Source organism: Natrix helvetica, assembly GCF_964273705.1.
Source record: "Natrix helvetica genome assembly, chromosome: 1".
Lineage (NCBI taxonomy): Eukaryota > Metazoa > Chordata > Lepidosauria > Squamata > Natricidae > Natrix > Natrix helvetica.
In genome coordinates, this window is record NC_138548.1 from 366,776,974 (window position 1) to 366,796,950 (window position 19,977).

Here is a 19,977-nt window from a genome sequence, read left to right on the forward strand (position 1 = left end):
GTAGAGATGTTCCACCAATTCCTCTGGACATAGTTCCATTGTTTTCTCACTCAACCACACTGATGGATTCTGGGGGCTTTGAGTTTGACTTCCAAATATAGGAATCCACTTTATTTCATGTGATGTACATTAATTCTGCTTCTTTTTTCCTTCCTCCGATTTGAAGTGCTGCACTGTGGAGAGCAGAGATCCTGCGAGAAAGAAGAATCCATCAAATCCCCATCAGGAGCCATTTATCAGGAAGATCCCTTGGGAAGATCCAAGTCGGGACAGCTCAGGAGGTAATCGAAGGATCTTCAGATTACCTATCTGTCTTACCTTCACTATCTTTTGTCTTCTATAGAATATCTCCTCCTATTTTGTTAATTATGCATTTATCCATTACAGGGAAACAAAGAATGAAGTTTTCGGATTTTTACGATGGAGCTCAAACAGTGGTTGAACCTCCAAATCAAGTAAGAAAGGGAAAAATTGTTAGTTTTGTAGTCTCCCTTTCCTTCAGTAAGTAAAGTGGGTGTGAAGAGTGCTCTTTCCTTCTATTTCCCCTCCTTGTTTGGGCTGGATAATTTTTGTGTTCCTGAGAGACATAGAAAGCATACTAGTAGGTTCAAGTTGTTTTCACTACAGCTTTCTCTGTGAAATATTACTGGGACATGATGGTTTGTCATTTCTATCCTCTGATTCCGATTAGGAAATGTTTTTTAAAGACCACTGGTTAACTTCTTCTGCTAGGTAACACCCCCCCCCCAACAATGAGTTTACAAGAAGTAGAAGTGATTGTCCACTAGGACTCCAAAATCCCTGTTGCACTTACTACTGTTGAGCTAGGTGTCACCTGTTCTATGCCTGTGCATTTGTTTTTTCTTTCCTAAATTTAAAACCTTACATTTCTAACTGCTCAATTACATTAGTTAGATAGGGCTGAAGCTGTTGATCCTTCTTTATCTCAAGTTTATCTTGTGGAGTATTGGTATTCCTGTAAATTTGGTCTTCTCTGCAAATGTGATGAGCTCCTCTTCTATCCCCTTTTTTAAATCATTGACGAAGATGAACAGATCTTGCGAATCCTCCTGTTCTGTTCTTTTTTCCATGTTCAGGAGAGTCTTGTGTCCTTCGAGGAGGTGGCTGTGTATTTCTCTGAGGAGGAATGGTCTCAACTGCATCCTGACCAAAAAGTACTCCATTCTGAAGTCATGCTTGAAAATCATAGGAATGTGGTCTCTCTGGGTAAGAGTTTTCTAGTCCCCAATCAGAGAGTTCAAGAAGACAGATTATAGTTAGTTTATTATTTTAAAACCACTAATCATATATTGTCTCCTGGAAGGGAGAACGATCTGGCCTCCTCATACTCCAAGGAAGGAAAGAGCTCAATTGCTTAGATGCTTTCTCTGCCATTTCTTATCTGTATTTTTCCATTTCTACTTGAACTTATCTATGGAGGCTGAAAAGAATAAGATATGCTTTTATGTGTCTTCTGGAGGTCATGTGAGAGGATTGTGATGTCATTGTTTTCATTAACTCCTCAAACATTTCACCAAGGCTTAACTCTGCAGCCTTGGTGAAATTCTCTCTGATTAATTATTATTATTATTCTCTGTGATTCACTTTGGATTTCACAATCAAGACACCAACTATTAAGCATCAAGCAAGCTCTCTGTAACAAACCCCCCCCCCCCCAAGTCCATCTTTACAAATGCAGAAGAGATTCTAATAAAGGGAGGAAACAACTTCCTCTGAACAATGGCTAAACAAAAAGAAAAGGAGGAGCCGATGGAGGTGGAGAAGGGGTAAGCGAGAAGGATTTTGAATAAAAAAAGTGGAATAAAGACTCCTTCCTTCACTTTTTCTAACTAATTTACATTCACCGGCTAATAAGTTGGGTTTAGCAATATAAAACTAGAGGTTTGCCTTGACTGCACTCTTTGGAACGTTTTGAAGATACCTCTGCAGACTTGGATGAACTCAGAGATACTGTAACATCATATGTTAGTTTTTGTGAAGACCTATGTGTGCCGACAAGAAATTTGCGAATATACGGTAACAGGAAACCTCGGTTCACAGCTAAACTCAAGCAGCTACATCGTGCCAAAGAAGAAGCCCATAGAAAAGGCGATAGAATGTTGTACAATCAGGCCAGAAATGTATTAATAAGGGAGATCAGAGCAGCAAAAAGAAGCTACTCTGAAAAGCTAAGGAATCCGTTCTCAACAAATGAACCTGCAAACATGGGGAAAACTCCTGAATATATCACGGGATACAGCAAACCCTTCCATTCTCAGGGAAATCGACAACTGGCAGATGACCCAAATGTGTTTTTCTGTAGGTTTGAGAGTAAACTACTGTCACCTATCTCCACAATCCCCATCTCAGACACACCAACAAAAGACAAGCCTCCGACAACTGACTCCATCCCTTTGGGCCCTGCACCCCTGGTGACTATAGAAAATGATATGAAAGGTCTATTTCACAGGAAAAAGCAAGGAAAAGCACCAGGCCCAGACAAGATAACTCCTGCTTGCTTAAAAGCTTGTGCTGATCAACTGGCCCCCATCTTCACCAGCATCTTTAATAAATCACTAGAGATGTTCAAATGATCTACTATCATCCCAGTGCCGAAGGAACCCTCCATCAAGGAAATGAATAACTACAGATTGGTTGCCCTGACATCTGTAATTATGAAAACCTTTGAAAGGCTGGTGCCAGCTCACCTGAGAACCAACACGGATCTGCAATTTGCGTACCGAGCAAATAGATCGGCAGGTGATGCTGTTAATATGGCTCTCACTACATCCTACAACATCTTTTTTTTTTTGTAAACAAAGTTTTATTGGTTTTTTTAAAATTTACAGGGAAAAAGGTAGTGGAAAAGGTATACAAATTTTGGCAGTTGCAAGGTGCGGTAGGTGCCCCCTCCCTCCATACTCATAATATACATCTAAGCAAAAATCATTAATACATAGTAGTATATAGTCAGCATATTAATTCAATTGGTAATTTCGATCAGTTTATGTCAAAAAGATTTTATTGTTCATTTTTGTGATCTGAGCTTTCTTGGTATTGCCCCATCTCCCCCCGCCGACAGAGCTCCGCCCCCTCCCGTGTCCTGCGTGTCTGTTGTAGGATCATCTGATTTTTCTAGGTGCGTTTTGTTTTTTTCCATAAAGGCCTGTGCCTCTATGGGTGTATTAATTCTAACTCTTGTCTCCTCCCAGAATATTAACATACCTTCAGGCATCAACCATCTGAACCACACCCCCTTCTGGTATAATTTATTTGCTAATTGCGAATAACTTTTTCTTTTTTCCCTCACTTTCTTGGGAATCTGCTTCAGAATGGTTATTTCCCTATCTTGGTATGTCAAGGCTTGCCCCCTTTGTGCACTCAGAATTTCATCTCTTGTACTTTTTCTGAGAAATTTAATGTGTACCTCCCTGGGCACGTTGTGTGTTCTAGCATAGGCTGAATTCACTCTATAAACCAGGTCTATCTCCCACCCCATCTGTTGTTTTTCTTTCTGAATGTATTCAGCCAGAATACTTGTCATGATGTCCCTTATGTTTTCATCATCTGCCTCCACCACGTTTTGGAATCTAAGGTAAAAGGACATTCTCTCAAACTCTATTTTCATCTGTTGGGTATCAAGTTCTTTGTTTCCCTTCTGCACCCCTTCCACCCCCTCCCTCATCTCAGCCGCCCCACCCTCCAAAAGATCCAGTCTCTGTGGGTTCTTATTGATTTGAGCCTGATTCTCTTTAATTTCTTCTTTCATCTCCTTTAGTTGTTTCTTGATTTCCTCTTGTCCCTTTAAAAGTTGCTGGAACATTTGTTGAAACTCCGTCTCTGTACTTTTAGGTTGCATCAAAGCTGTTATCGTTGATTGTGTACTAGGACTGGAGGTTGCAGATGTCAGGGCAGAGGTAGCAAAGCCAGGCTTTCCAGGAGGTGGTCTCTTAGGAGACATTGTTTGTAGAATAAAGAGTTCAGTCAGTGTAGAGAATGGTCAGTCAGAGCGGCAGAGCAGCCAGAAGAGTCCAGGGGGTAGAGGGTCCAGGCAGAAGAGAATTTCTCTAATCACACTGGCAATAGAGCAAGGTTTTTCACTCCAGGGAGTTCAAAAGGTAGCAATCCACAAGAGATTTGTCTGAGTAGCACGAAGACAAAGACCGGAAGCCTGAAGTTTTAAAGGTGGAGTCAGGTTTCACAGTTCATAAAGACAATGGAAGTGTGCCATCTTGCCCTGCCAGCTTCGGGTTTAGAGGCATAACAAAGTTTTCAAAGTTCAAAGTTCCCAAAGTTCCCAGATCATCAATATATCATGAGGTTAAGTCCAAGAAAATCACTTTTAGCAAGGGCGTGACATCATTGGTTGGCTCTCCCCCCTCCTCCTTCCCCTGGGGCTGAGAGCTAAATTGTTCCAAGCCGCCTGTCCGAGGGGGGGGGGAAATCCCCCTCCCTCCAGCCGCGCCTCTCCAAATCAGCCGAAAGGAAAAGTTTTGAATTCTGGCAGTTTCTCCAAGTTAGTAAAGGGAATGGAAAGGAGTCTACGCCTCACCGCAGCGCAGCCGCGTCCTTCTGCTTGCTCATTCTCCGCACAGCCTCACAGCAAAGACGCCAGAGCGTCTCCCCATCATGCTCCCCAGTGCCTGGAGCGAGGCGGGGGGGGCCCCACCGGCCGCCGCCGATCCCGGGGATCCCTTGCGGTGCCGCCCCTCCGGCAGGAGCCTCTACGGGGCGTCCTGTGCCCCCCAAGGAGTGGGGAGCCCACCGGGGAAGCGCGGGGGGGAGCAAAGCTTGCCTGTTGCCGTCAGCCGCCGGAACCGGAACCATCCTACAACATCTTGAATCTCCAAAACCTGTGCAAGAGTTCTTTTTGTAGACTTCAGCTCTACATTCAATACCATCATTCCAGATATTCTTCTAATTAAACTAAATCAGCTAGCTTTGCCTGACCACACTTGTAAAAGTTTCATAAGTTTTCTAAGAGACAAGAAGCAGCAGGTGAAGCTAGGCAAAACCACATCAGATACCTGTACAATAAGCACAGGGCCCTTCAGAGTTGCGTTCTCTCTTCACTTCTCTCTATACACCAATGAACACATCTCAAAAGATCTCTCTGTTAAAGTTCTGACGTTTGCAGATGATACAACAGTGATTGATCTCATTCGAGACAACAAGAATCTGCATACAAATGGGAGGTGGAACTACTAGCCTTGTTGTGTGACCTGAACAATCTTAAACTGAACACACTCAAAAGTATAGAAATGATGGTAGATTTTAAGAAAACCTCCTATACTACCACTTCTTACAATATTATACTACACAGTATCAACATGGATACCTGTTCTGACCCCCCCTTCCTCCGTTGCCCACACAGCACACACACTCCGGAACAGTACAAGGGAACAAGGTTTATTACACCAACAGACAAGAGGTTTTGTGGCAGCAAGCCACCAAGACAGAACTCACAAAGACAGAACACACAAAAGCAGCAATCCAGCTTGCCAGGATCCCAGACTAGAGTTGCTGTCAAAAGTCCTTTGTTGATTGCTACGCAGAGCCTGTCCAGAGTCAACCCTTTTATAACCTAAAAAGGGCGTCTCCCAACAGCACCTGAGAGCTCTTTACTGCCTATAATTACGCCCACGCTGCTTGCGTTTGTGGGCGCGCCGGAAACGAGCATCTCGAAACGCCCTACTAAGTCCTGAGTCACTATCCTCTCCGCTGCTCCAAGACAGGGCATCGGGAGTCCTCCTCCTCTCGCTCTCACCGCTGCTCCATGCCTCTGGCGCCACCTGGTGGCTGACCAGACTCTCGGATTCCTGCTCAGCCTCCGAATCCTGTCCAGGATCGCACATCTCCTCTGGAGCTGACTCGTATGGAGTATCACTCTCGGAGTCTGGTGACAGCGGCACCGGCTGGGCCACAACAGATACCCTTATGATAGAAACAAGACAGACACAGAAAGACCTTGTAACCAATCGACACACTCTGTGTAGTTGAAGAGGCTTTTATGTTATATGTGCTTTGTGTTTGTCTGAAAATAAAAACTTTATTTAAAAAAAACAAAAAGAAAGGCCTCATGCAGTGTGACTAAAGCATCCTTGGGTATAGGTAATCCCCAAGGTACGACTGTTCCCTCAAGTCCATATCACAGCACTGTAATCATGCAAAATATAACATATGGAATTTCAGAAAAATTCAGAAGACAATTCATTGACTTTCTCCAGTTTGATCTTTTTCTTTAACCTTCTTATCATTTTCATTTCTCTTTTCCTTTGAAGGCATTGGGCAAGAGAATCAAGATTCTTGTGAACTGTTCCAAGTGATCACTGCTCGAGATGAAACGGAGAACTTTGGAATTCAAAAGGAATTAGAAAGCCATGAAAGAAACCAGCCAAATAATTGGATGCATGACTTTCCTGCCCAACAAGAGAAAATAAGGAAAAAATATATTGGGAAAAATGTGAAGCTAATTAAAGCTAAATTACATGTAAAGGAACACTATTTAACCCAAAACAAAAGAGAAGATGCTATAAGAAGTTACAATAGAGAAAATTACAATCGGACATTCATTCCTTCTCTTGGAAATAACTTCTGTATATCTCAAAAAGCGATTCACACCAAAGAATGCATGGTGTGTGGAAAGACCTTTTCTCGAAATCGTAGTCTTATTTCCCATAAGATGATCCACACACAGGAGAGGCCGTATAAATGCATGGAGTGTGGAAAGACCTTTGCTCGAAAACGTAGTCTTTTTCCCCATGAGTTGATCCATACAGGGGAGCGGCCGTACAAATGCATGGAGTGTGGAAAGACCTTTGTTCAAAATAGTCATCTTCTTCGCCATAAGATGATCCACACAGGGGAAAAGCCATATAAATGCATGGAGTGTGGAAAGACCTTTGCTCTGAGCAGTAGACTTACTACCCACAAAAAGATCCACACGGGGGAGAAACCATTTAAATGCATGGAGTGTGGAAAGACCTTTGCTCTGAACCGTAGCCTTACTATCCACAAAAAGATCCACACAGGGGAGAAACCATTTAAATGCATGGAGTGTGGAAAGACCTTTGCTCTGAGCAATAGGCTTACTATCCACAAAAAGATGCACACAGTGGAGAAACCATTTAAATGCATGGAGTGTGGAAAGACATTTGCTCAGAGCAGTAGACTTACTACCCACAAAAAGATACACACAGGGGAGAAACCGTTTAAATGCATGGAGTGTGGAAAGACCTTTGCTCTGAGCAATAGACTTACTATCCACAAAAAGATGCACACAGGAGAGAAACCATTTAAATGCATGGAGTGTGGAAAGACCTTTGCTCTGAGCATTAGACTTACTACCCACGAAAAGATCCACACAGGGGAGAAACCATTTAAATGCATGGAGTGTGGAAAGACATTTGCTCGGAGAAGTCATCTATCTTCTCATAACAAAATCCACACAGGAGAGAAGCAAACATCATACAGTCTGATCAGCTTCAGCACAGCCTGATTTAGCAGGAGTAGCTGATTGGTGGTTGGATCTGTCTCCTGGAATGTCTCTGATAAGCTATTTCTGGCTGCAGGGATCGCTGCCACCTACCGCCACCAGTGCCACCAGTTGGTGCCGCCACCTATTGCTGCCTCCACATGCTTGCCTTAATTTCAGCCACTGCAGTTGAAGTTTTTGGCCTCCATGCATGGATGATTACTTAAATATTAGTCACCTGTGTGCCGCAGCAGCCAAAAAAGCCTTAATACAATCCTTAGTTGTATAAGTGGAGGCATAGAATCAAAATCACGTGAAGTAGTAGAACCCATTTTATAAAGCTTCAGTAAGGCTACACCTGAAATACTGCATCCAGTTTTAGTCATCACATTACCAAAATGATGTTTGGAAAAAGTGGAAAGAACAATACAATACAATAGCAGGGTTGGAAGGGAGCTTGGAGGTCTTCTAGTCCAACCCCCTGCCTAGGCAGGAAACCCGATACCATTTCAGACAAATGGCTATCCAACATCTTCTTAAAGACTTCCAGTGTTGGAGCATTCACAACTTCTGGAGGCAAGCTGTTCTGGAGGAACAGCTAAGATGATTAAAGTACTGAAGATTAAAACATATGAAGAACAGTTGTATGATTTGGATTTGGCTAGTTTAGAGAGAAGAAGGATTAGGAATGACATGATAGCAGTATTCCAGTATTTGAGAGGCTGCCACAAAGAGCAGGAGGTCATTTATTTTCCAAAGCACCACAGGACAGAAGAAAAAATGGATGTGAACTAATCAAGGAGTGTAACAACCTGGAATTAACAAGAATCTTCCTTACAGTGAGGACAATTAACTTATCAATATCTTTTTTTAAGTGAGGTCTCTAGAACTGGATACAATATTCCAAATGGGATCTGACTAAAGCCCTATGTAGTTGGTTAAGACCTCCTTTTTCCTAATGGTAATACATTTGGTGATGCGTCCCTGATTTGTGTTTTCCTTCACCGCTGCCTGGTTACACTGTTTACTCATTTTGCAGTTATCCTTTTCTCAGTGCCATGGTAACTTTGCCCATACAGTTGTGTGAAATAAGCGCTGCTTGGACTCATCTGCTCAAAGACAAAATAGTTCTAGTGTTGTGGAAATATGCATACCTTTGCGCAGGTGGGTGCAATCAGGCCTGCCAGATGCACTGGGCTGCTGTGCAGCCTCCTGCTGCATCCCAGCTGTGGTGGCAGTGGTAGCCAAAAACAGCCCCGGAAATGGGAAGGGCGGGGAGCACATCCATTAGAGGATGAGGTTGGAGGGAGGGGGCCAAGCACGCAGGCGCTGCAGTGTGGTAGTGACCAGTTTGGCTGCCTCATAAATATTTTTGGGTGAGAATGCATATACAATTCTTGGTTAACTCTTTTGTATTTCCTGTATGTGTGTAATGATCTAGGGAAGGTTAAAAAAAGGTGTCCAAACCCTCACAAGTGGTAGCCTGAGAGATGAAATGACTAATGAAAAGCAAAAGCAATTAGCACATGATGTTTTATTTGTGAACCCCAGATTTTTTAAGGTAGTATCATTTGAAGATGAGCAATGCTACTTGTACATAAAGATTGATAATCTTTTTCTTAAATTTGTTTATTGCAGCTTACATTTGATGGTTAAGGTTGGGTGTGGCGAACTGGGTGGGCATGGCCAGCTTGACACCACTCACTGGGCATGGCTGATGGTGGGTGTGGCCACCTGGGTGGGCATGACTAGCTTGTATGCCTCCTGTTTGCATTGGGTAGACCTGGCCGAAGCAACGCTGGCCCAATTTTTCCTTTTTTCATTGGGTACACCTGGTGGAAGCCACACGGGTCTGGTTTCTCCTGTTCACACTGGGTACACTGGGAGGAAGCCACACTGGCTCGATGTTTCCTCTTTGCACTGGGTAGATTGGGCCAAAGCGATACGGGCTGCCCTGGGATGGGTGGATGGATGGATGGATAGATGGATGGATAGATAGATGATAGATGATAGATAGATGGATCGATCGATAGATGATAGATGGATGGATGGATAGATAGATAGAAAGATGATAGGCATCTTAAAGGTGCCTTTTGCCAGGCTCTCCTTTGTGACGCTACATAGGCTCAGCACACAAGAAAACTCCTTGAGCAGAAAAGATTCAAAGAGATGAAGTCTGAGGTAAATTTTGGTAGTCAAATATGGAGAGATATTAGATGATAGATAGACGATAGATTGATGATAGCTAGATCGATCAATAGATAAGACAAGACAGACATATACCTAGATAGGCATATATAAATACTGATAGATCAACTAATATATTTCTAGAGATAGAAGATACATAGATACCTGAATACATGTAGAGTAGATAGTTAAAAGACAAAACAGACAGAATAGAGATGAATGGATGGATAGACAGATATTTTATTTATTTATTTAATTTGTCACATATGTACAAGATAACAGGATAAGCATGAATAAGAACACAGGAAATGGGTACAAATAAATGGGGATAGTAGGACAGGGAGGTGTGCTTCTCCATGCACCTAATAAATGATAAAGATGATAGATGATAAACATCATAAAGGTCCTGTAGGATGGATGATGGATGGATAGGAAGATAGATAGATGGATGGATGATAAACATCTTATCATCACCCTTAGCCAAGCTCTCCTTTGTGACGCTGCACAGCTCACAAGATGCAAAGAAATCTCCTTGGGCAGAAAAGATTCAAAGAAATGAAGTCTGAGGTAAATTTTACCTCAGAAGATGTTGATGAAATCGGGCCGGATTGGCTTCCCTTCAGCGGGAGAGAAAGGGGGATTCCTTTAAAGGAATGAGCAGGGAAACCTTTCGGAGTGTGTGGGGGCAACCGCCTCCAATCAAACCCCTCCCCAATCCCTTTGGGGAAACCCCGTTTATTTTCTGCTTCTCTCCGAGTCTTTCCCGCCCTTACGGGGAATCCTGGATTTTAGGTAAAAGCCTCCAGGGGGCGGCCTCGGCCAAGATAAGGTAACGCCGGGCGCTTCCCCATTGAAGGAGTCGTGACATCACAACTGCTTGCTGCCGCTCTAGGATCGTGCACTCGCTCGCCTTAATCCCTGGGGATTCACAGGGAGGCAGAGAGGCTACAGTAGATTCTGGCGGCGGGAAATCCAGAATGTGTCTCGGGTGAGGGGGCTCTTGCCGTGCAAAGGGATGCGAAGGAGGGATGTGAGAAAGGAACAGGCGCCTCCCCTTTGCGTCACTAGAGCGCGAAGGTTTCGGCTGGCTTTCCAGAGGAGGCTGCGAACGGTGGGTCTAGCCTCTCTAGAACGCAGCACTCGCTCTCCTTTACCGTTGGAACTGCGCAGGTGCTGAAAAGGCTGCAGGAGAGAGTTGCATGGGAGGCTTGATGGTGGGTGGGGGCTCTTTCTTGGAAAGAGAGAGAGACACGTGTCCAGCTCTCCTCCGGGTTGAATCCCGGATCGCGTGCATGATGGAGGAAACCATCCTCCATTCAGAAGTTCATCCCTGCAACTTCAGGAGCCTCCAATACCAGGAAGCTGAAGGTCCCCGAGGACTTTGCAGCAAACTCCACAACTTTTGCAGGCGATGGCTGAGACCAGAAAAGTACACCAAAGCCCAGATGCTGGACCTGGTGGTTCTGGAGCAGCTCCTGGCTATCCTTCCCCCAAAGATGAAACGCTGGGTGCGGGAGTGTGGAGCAGAGACAAGCTGCCAGGCGGTTGCCCTGGCAGAAGGCTTCCTCCTAAGCCAGGCGGAGGAGAAGAAAGAGCAGGTTGAGTTGCAGGTGAGACACTTTAATCTAGGGAGCTCAAAAGGGAATGAAGAATATGTTTGAACTCATCACTCCTCCTTCCCAAACTTCTCTGGCATTCATAACAGGTGGAGATTTTCCACCAATTCCTGTAGGACATTGTTTTCTCATTCAACCTCACTGATTGATATTGGGAGCTTTGAGGTTGACTTCCAAATAGAGGAATCCACTTTATTTCATGTGATGTACATTAATTCTGCTTCTTTTTTCCTTCCTCCTATTTAAAGTGCTGCACTGTGGAGATCAGAGATCCTGCGGGAAAGCTGAATCAATCAAATCCTGCTCAGGATCCATTTTTTAGGAGGATCCCTTGGGAAGATCCAAGTCAGGACAGCTCAGGAGGTAATTGAAGGATCTTCAGATTACCCATCTGTCTTACCTTCACTATCTTTTGTCTTCTATAGAATATCTCCTCCTATTTTGTTAATTATGCATTTATCCCTTACAGAGAAACAAAGAATGAAGTTTTCTGTTTCTTACGATGGAGCTCAAACAGTGGTTGAACCTCCAAATCAAGTAAGAAAGGGAAAAAATTGTTTGTTTTGTATTCTCCCTTTCCTTCCATAAGTAAAGTGGGTGTGCAGAGTGCTCTCTCCTTCTATTTCCCCTCCTTGTTTGGGCTGGATAATTTTTGTGTTCCTGAGAGACATAGAAAGCATAACAGTAGGTTCAAGTTGCTTTCAATGCAGCTTCCTCTGTGAAATATTACTGGGACATGATGGTTTGTCATTTCTATCCTCTGATTCCGATTAGGAAATGTTTTTTAAAGACCACTGGTTAACTTCTTCTGCTAGGTAACCCCCCCACCCCCAACTATGAGCTTACAAGAAGTAGAAGTGCTTGTCCACTAGGACTCCAAAATCCCTGTTGCACTTACTACTGTTGAGCTAGGTATCAACCTGTTCTATGCCTGTGCATTTGTTTTTTCTTTCCTAAATTTAAAACCTTACATTTCTAACTGCTCAATAACATTAGTTAGATAGAGCTCAAGGTGTTGATCCTTCTTTATCTCAAGTTTATCTTGTGGAGTATTGGTATTCCTGTAAATTTGGCCTTCTCTGCAAATGTGATGAGTTTCCCTCCTATCCCCTTTTCTAAATTATTGACGAAGATGAACAGATCTTGCGAATCCTCCTGTTGTGTTCTTTTTTCCATGTTCAGGAGAGCCTTGTGTCCTTCGAGGAGGTGGCTGTGTATTTCTCTGAGGAGGAATGGTCTCAGCTGCATCCTGACCAAAAAGTACTCCATTCTGAAGTCATGCTTGAAAATCATAGGAATGTGGTCTCTCTGGGTAAGAGTTTTCTAGTCCCCAATCAGAGAGTTCAAGAAGACAGATTATAGTTAGTTTATTATTTAAAAACCACTAATCATATATTGTCTCCTGGAAGGGAGAAGAATCTGGCCTTCTCGTACTCCAAGGAAGGAAAGAGCTCAATTGCTTAGATGCTTTCTGTGCCATTTCTTATCTGTATTTTTCCATTTCTACTTGAACTTATCTATGGAGGCTGAAAAGAATGAGGTGTGCTTTTATGTGTCTTCTGGAGGTCATGTGAGAGGATTGTGATGTCATTGTTGTTAACTCCTCAAGTTAAACATTTCACCAAGGCTTAACTCTGCAGCCTTGGTGAAATGCTCTCTGATTAATTATTATTATTATTCTCTGTGATTCACTTTGGATTTCACAATCAAGACACCAACTATTAAGCATCAAGCAAGCTCTCTGTAACAACCCCCCCCCCAAGTCCATCTTTACAAATGCAGAAGAGATTCTAATAAAGGGAGAAGCAACTTCCTCTGAACAATGGCTAAACAAAAAGAAAAGGAGGAGCCGATGGAGGTGGAGAAGGGGTAAGCGAGCAGGATTTTGAATAAAAAAAGTGGAATAAAGACTCCTTCCTTCACATTTTCTGACTAATTTACGTTCACCGGCTAATAAGTTGGGTTTAGCAATATAAAACTAGAGGTTTGCCTTGACTGCACTCTTTGGAACGTTTTGAAGATACCTCTGCAGACTTGGATGAACTCAGAGATACTGTAACATCATATGTTAGTTTTTGTGAATACCTATGTATGCGGACCAGAAACCTGCAAATATACGGTAACAGCAAACCTTGGTTCACAGCTAAACTCAAGCAGCTACATCGTGCCAAAGAAGAAGCCCATAGAAAAGGCGATATAATCTTGTAGAATCAGGCCAGAAATGTATTAATAAGGGAGATCAGAGCAGCAAAAAGAAGCTACTCTGAAAAGCTAAGGAATCCGTTCTCAACAAATGAACCTGCAAACATGTGGAAAACTCCTGAATATATCACGGGATACAGCAAACCCTTCCATTCTCAGGGAAATCGACAACTGGCAGATGACCCAAATGTGTTTTTCTGTAGGTTTGAGAGTAAACTACTGTCACCTATCTCCACAATCCCCATCTCAGACACACCAACAAAAGACAAGCCTCCGACAACTGACTCCATCCCTTTGGGCCCTGCACCCCTGGTGACTATAGAAAATGATATGAAAGGTCTATTTCACGGGAAAAAGCAAGGAAAAGCACCAGGCCCAGACAAGAGAACTCCTGCTTGCTTAAAAGCTTGTGCTGATCAACTGGCCCCCATCTTCACCAGCATCTTTAATAAATCACTAGAGATGTTCAAATGATCTACTTTCATCCCAGTGCCGAAGGAACCCTCCATCAAGGAAATGAATAACTACAGATTGGTTGCCCTGACATCTGTAATTATGAAAACCTTTGAAAGGCTGGTGCCAGCTCACCTGAGAACCAACACGGATCTGCAATTTGCGTACCGAGCAAATAGATCGGCAGGTGATGCTGTTAATATGGCTCTCACTACATCCTACAACATCTTGAATCTCCAAAACCTGTGCAAGAGTTCTTTTTGTAGACTTCAGCTCGACATTCAATACCATCATTCCAGATATTCTTCTAATTAAACTAATTCAGCTAGCTTTGCCTGACCACACTTGTAAAAGTTTCATAAGTTTTCTAAGAGACAAGAAGCAGCAGGTGAAGCTAGGCAAAACCTCATCAGATACCTGTACAATAAGCACAGGGCCCTTCAGAGTTGCGTGCTCTCTTCACTTCTCTCTATACACCAATGAACGCATCTCAAAAGATCTCTCTGTTAAAGTACTGACGTTTGCAGATGATACAACAGTGATTGATCTCATTCGAGACAACAAGAATCTGCATACAAACGGGAGGTGGAACTACTAGCCTTGTTGTGTGACCAGAACAATCTTAAACTGAACACACTCAAAACTATAGAAATGGTGGTAGATTTTAGGAAAACCTCCTATACTACCACTTCTTACAATACTAGACTACACAGTATCAACATGGATACCCTTATGATAGAACTTTCAACTTTGTAGGTTCTATAATATTTCAAGACTTAAAATGGACATCTAACATCAAAAAGCACAACAAAGAATGTTCTTTCTGCGCCAACACAGAAAGCTCAAACCACCCAAGGAGCTGCTGATACAGTTCTACAGAGGAATTATTGAGGCTCTCGTCTGCACCTCTATAACTGTCTGGTTTGGCTTTGCAACCAAACAAGACAGACACAGAAAGACCTTGTAAACAATCGACACACTGTGTGTAGTTGAAGAGGCTTTTATGTTATATGTGCTATGTGTTTGTCTGAAAATAAAAACTTTATTTAAAAAAAACAAAAAGAAAGGCCTCATGCAGTGTGACTAAAGCATCCTTGGGTATAGGTAATCCCCAAAGTACGACTGTTCCCTCAAGTCCATATCACAGCACTTTAATCATGCAAAATATAACATATGGAATTTCAGAAAAATTCAGAAAACAATTCATTGACTTTCTCCAGTTTGATCTTTTTCTTTAACCTTCTTATCATTTTCATTTCTCTTTTCCTTTGAAGGCATTGGGCAAGAGAATCAAGATTCCTGTGAACTGTTCCAAGTGATCACTGCTCGAGATGGAACGGAGAACTTTGGAATTCAAAAGGAATTAGAAAGCCATGAAAGAAACCAGCCAAATAATTGGATGCATGACTTTCCTGCCCAACAAGAGAAAATAAGGAAAAAATATATTGGGAAAAATGTGAAGCTAATTAAAGCTAAATTACATGTAAAGGAACACTATTTAACCCAAAACAAAAGAGAAGATGCTATAAGAAGTTACAATAGAGAAAATTACAATCAGACATTCATTCCTTCTCTTGGAAATAACTTCTGTATATCTCAAAAAGCGATTCACACCAAAGAATGCATGGTGTGTGGAAAGACCTTTTCTCGAAATCGTAGTCTTATTTCCCATAAGATGATCCACACACAGGAGAGGCCGTATAAATGCATGGAGTGTGGAAAGACCTTTGCTCGAAAACGTAGTCTTTTTTCCCATGAGTTGATCCATACAGGGGAGCGGCTGTACAAATGCATGGAGTGTGGAAAGACCTTTGTTCAAAATAGTCATCTTCTTCGCCATAAGATGATCCACACAGGGGAAAAGCCATATAAATGCATGGAGTGTGGAAAGACCTTTGCTCGAAATAGTCATCTTCTTCGCCATAAGATGATCCACATAGGGGAAAAGCCATATAAATGCATGAATTGTGGAAAAACCTTTGCTCTGAGCAGTAGACTTAATACCCACAAAAACATCCACACGGGGGAGAAACAATTTAAATGCATGGAGTGTGGAAGGACCTTTGCTCTGAGCAGTAGACTTACTACCCACAAAAAGATCCATACAGGGGAGAAACCGTTTAAGTGCATGGAGTGTGGAAAGACCTTTGCTCTGAACCGTAGCCTTACTATCCACAAAAGGATCCACACAGGGGAGAAACCATTTAAATGCATGGAGTGTGGAAAGACCTTTACTCTGAGCAATAGACTTACTATCCACAAAAAGATGCACACAGGGGAGAAACCATTTAAATGCATGGAGTGTGGAAAGACCTTTGCTCTGAGCAGTAGACTTACTACCCACAAAAAGATCCACACAGGGGAGAAACCATTTAAATGCATGGAGTGTGGAAAGACCTTTGCTCTGAACCGTAGCCTTACTATCCACAAAAAGATCCACACAGGGGAGAAACCATTTAAATGCATGGAGTGTGGAAAGACCTTTGCTCTGAGCAATAGACTTACTATCCACAAAAAGATGCACACAGGAGAGAAACCCTTTAAATGCATGGAGTGTGGAAAGACCTTTGCTGTGAGCAGTAGACTTACTACCCACAAAAAGGTTCACACAGGGGAGAAACCGTTTAAATGCATGGAGTGTGGAAAGACCTTTGCTCTGAGCAATACACTTACTACCCACAAAAAGATCCACACAGGGGAGAAACCGTTTAAATGCATGGAGTGTGGAAAGACCTTTACTCTGAACTGTAGCCTTACTATCCACAAAAAGATCCACACAGGGGAGAAACCATTTAAATGCATGGAGTGTGGAAAGACCTTTGCTCTGAACCATAGCCTTACTATCCACAAAAAGATCCACACAGGGGAGAAACCATTTAAATGCATGGAGTGTGGAAAGACCTTTGCTCTGAGCAGTAGACTTACTACCCACAAAAAGGTACACACAGGGGAGAAACCGTTTAAATGCATGGAGTGTGGAAAGACATTTGCTCGGAGAAGTCATCTTACTTCTCATAACAAAATCCACACAGGAGAGAAACCGTTTAAATGCATGGAGTGTGGAAAGACATTTGCTCGGAGAAGTCATCTTACTTCTCATAACAAAATCCACACAGGAGAGAAGCAAACATCATACAGTCTGATCAGCTTCAGCACAGCCTGATTTAGCAGGAGTAGCTGATTGGTGGTTGGATCTGCCTCCTGGAATGTCTCTGATAAGCTATTTCTGGCTGCAGGGATCGCTGCCACCTATCGCCACCAGTGCCACCAGTTGGTGCCGCCACCTATTGCTACCTCCATATGCTTGCGTTAATTTCAGCCACTGCAGTTGAAGTTTTTGTCCTCCATGCATGGATGATTACTTAAGCATGAGTCACCTGTGTGCCGCAGCAGCCAAAAAAGCCTTAATACAATCCTTAGTTGTATAAATGGAGGCATAGAATCAAAATCACGTGAAGTAGTAGAACCCATTTTATAAAGCTTCAGTAAGGCTACACCTGAAATACTGCATCCAGTTTTAGTCATCACGTTACAAAAATGATGTTTGGAAAAAGTGGAAAGAACAATACAATACAATAGCAGAGTTGGAAGGGACCTTGGAGGTCTTCTAGTCCAACCCGCTGCCTAGGCAGGAAACCCGATACCATTTCAGACAACATCTTCTTAAAGACTTCCAGTGTTGGAGCATTCACAACTTCTGGAGGCAAGCTATTCTGGAGGAACAGCTAAGATGATTAAAGGACTGAAGATTCAAACATACAAAGAACAGTTGCAGGATTTGGATTTGGCTAGTTTAGAGAGAAGAAGGATTAGGAATGACATGATAGCAGTATTCCAGTATTTGAGAGGCTGCCACAAAGAGCAGGAGGTCGATTTATTTTCCAAAGCACCACAGGGCAGAAGAAAAAATGGATGTGAACTAATCAAGGAGAGTAACAACCTGGAATTAACAAGAATCTTCCTTACAGTGAAGACAATTAACTTATCAATATCTTTTTTTAAGTTAGGTCTCCAGAACTGGATACAATATTCCAAATGGGATCTAAGTAAAGCCCTATGTAGTGGGTTAAGACCTCCTTTTTCCTAATGGTAATACATTTGGTGATGCGTCCCTGATTTGTGTTTTCCTTCACCGCTGCCTGGTTACACTGTTTACTCATTTTGCAGTTATCCTTTTCTCAGCGCCATGGTAACTTTGTCCATACAGTTGTATGAAATAAGCGCTGCTTGGACTCATCTGCTCAAAGACAAAATAGTTCTAGTGTTGTGGAAATATGCATACCTTTGCGCAGGTGGGTGCAATCAGGCCTGCCAGATGCACTGGGCTGCTGTGCAGCCTCCTGCTGCATCCCAGCTGTGGTGGCAGTGGTAGCCAAAAACAGCCCTGGAAATGGGAAGGGCGGGGAGCACATCCATTAGAGGATGAGGTTTGAGGGAGGGGGCGAGCATGCAGGGGCTGCAGTGTGGGAGTAACCAGTTTGGCTGCCTCATAAATAGTTTTGGGTGAGAATGCATATACAATTCTTGGTTAACTCTTTTGTATTTCCTGTATGTGTGTAATGATCTAGGGAAGGTTTAAAAAAGGTGTCCAAACCCTCACAAGTGGTAGCCTGAGAGATGACTAATGAAAAGCAAAAGCAATTAGCACATGATGTTTTATTTGTGAACCCCAGATTTTTGATGGTAGTATCATTTGAAGATGAGCAATGCTATTTGTACATAAATATTGATAATCTTTTTCTTAAGTTTGGGTATTTCAGCTTACATTTGGTGGTTAAGGTTGGGTGTGGCGAACCGGGTGGGCATGGCCAGCTTGACACCACTCACTGGGCATGGCTGTTGGTGGGTGTGGCCACCTGGGTGGGCATGGCTAGCTTGTATGTCTCCTGTTTGCATTGGGTAGACCAGGCCGAAGCCATGCTGGCCTGATGTCTCCTCTTCACATTGGGTAGACCTAGCCGAAGCAACGCTGGCCCGATTTTTCCTTTTTTCATTGGGTACACCGGGTGGAAGCCACACGGGTCTGGCACTGGGTACACTGGGCGGAAGCCACACTGGCCCGATGTTTCCTCTTTGCACTGGGTAGATTGGGCCAAAGCGATACGGGCTGCCCTGGGATGGATGGATGGATAGATAAATAGATAGATAGATAGAATGATGATAAGCATCTTAAAGGTGCCTTTTGCCAGGATTCTCCTTTGTGACGCTACATAGGCTCAGCACACAAGAAGACTCCTTGAGCAGAAAAGATTCAAAGAGAAGTCTGATGTATATTTTACCTCAGAAGATGTTGGTAGTCAAATATGGATAGTGATATTAGATGATAGATAGAATATAGATTGACAATAGCTAGACCGATCAATAGATAGACAAGATAGGCATATACCTAGATAGGCGTATATAAATACTGATAGATCAACTAATACATTGCTAGAGATAGATGATACATAGATACCTGAATACATGTAGAGAGTAGATAGATAAACAGACAAATGAATAGAGATGAATGGATGGATAGATAGATATTTATTTATTTAGTTTGTCACATATGTACAAGATAACAGGATAAGCATGAATAAGAACACAGGAAATGGGTACAAATAAATGGGGATAGTAGGACAGGGAGGTGTGCTTCTCCATGCACCTAATAAATGATAAAGATGATAGATGATAAACATAATAAAGGTCCCGTAGGATGGATGATGGATGGGTAGGAAGATAGATAGATGGATGGATGATGGATGGGTAGGAAGATAGATGGATGGATGGATGATGGATGGGTAGGAAGATAGATGGATGGATGGATGATAAACATCTTAAAGGTTCCCTTGGCCAAGCTCTCCTTTGTGATGCTGCACAGGAACAGCACACAAGATGCAAAGGAAACTCCTTGGGCAGAAAAGATTCAAAGAAATGAAGTCTGAGGTAAATTTTACCTCAGAAGATGTTGGGGAAACCAGGGCCAGAATGGCTTCCCTTCAGCGGGAGAGAAAGGGGGATTCCTGTAAAGGAAGGAGCAGTTAAACCTTTCGGAGTGGGGGGAGG

General features: G+C 42.8%; 1 protein-coding gene across 3 annotated transcripts in view; it reads left to right on the plus strand.

The window, feature by feature from the left end:
• The window catches only part of LOC309391609 (zinc finger protein with KRAB and SCAN domains 3-like), a 145,200-nt gene extending 127,161 nt beyond the window's left edge, over nucleotides 1-18,039 (plus strand). For 2 of the 3 annotated variants that reach the window (XM_081952258.1, XM_081952257.1), the window contains exons 2-5: nucleotides 167-281; nucleotides 388-455; nucleotides 1,098-1,227; nucleotides 15,207-18,039. In XM_081952258.1, the coding sequence (XP_081808384.1) occupies nucleotides 167-281; nucleotides 388-455; nucleotides 1,098-1,227; nucleotides 15,207-17,095 (2,202 nt within the window). In that variant the 3' untranslated portion in view covers nucleotides 17,096-18,039. Of the gene's footprint in view, nucleotides 1-166; nucleotides 282-387; nucleotides 456-1,097; nucleotides 1,228-6,281; nucleotides 6,364-15,206 lie in introns of those variants that run through there. The other variant, XM_081952263.1, reaches the window with a different exon arrangement.
• The last annotated feature ends 1,938 nt before the right edge of the window (nucleotides 18,040-19,977 follow it).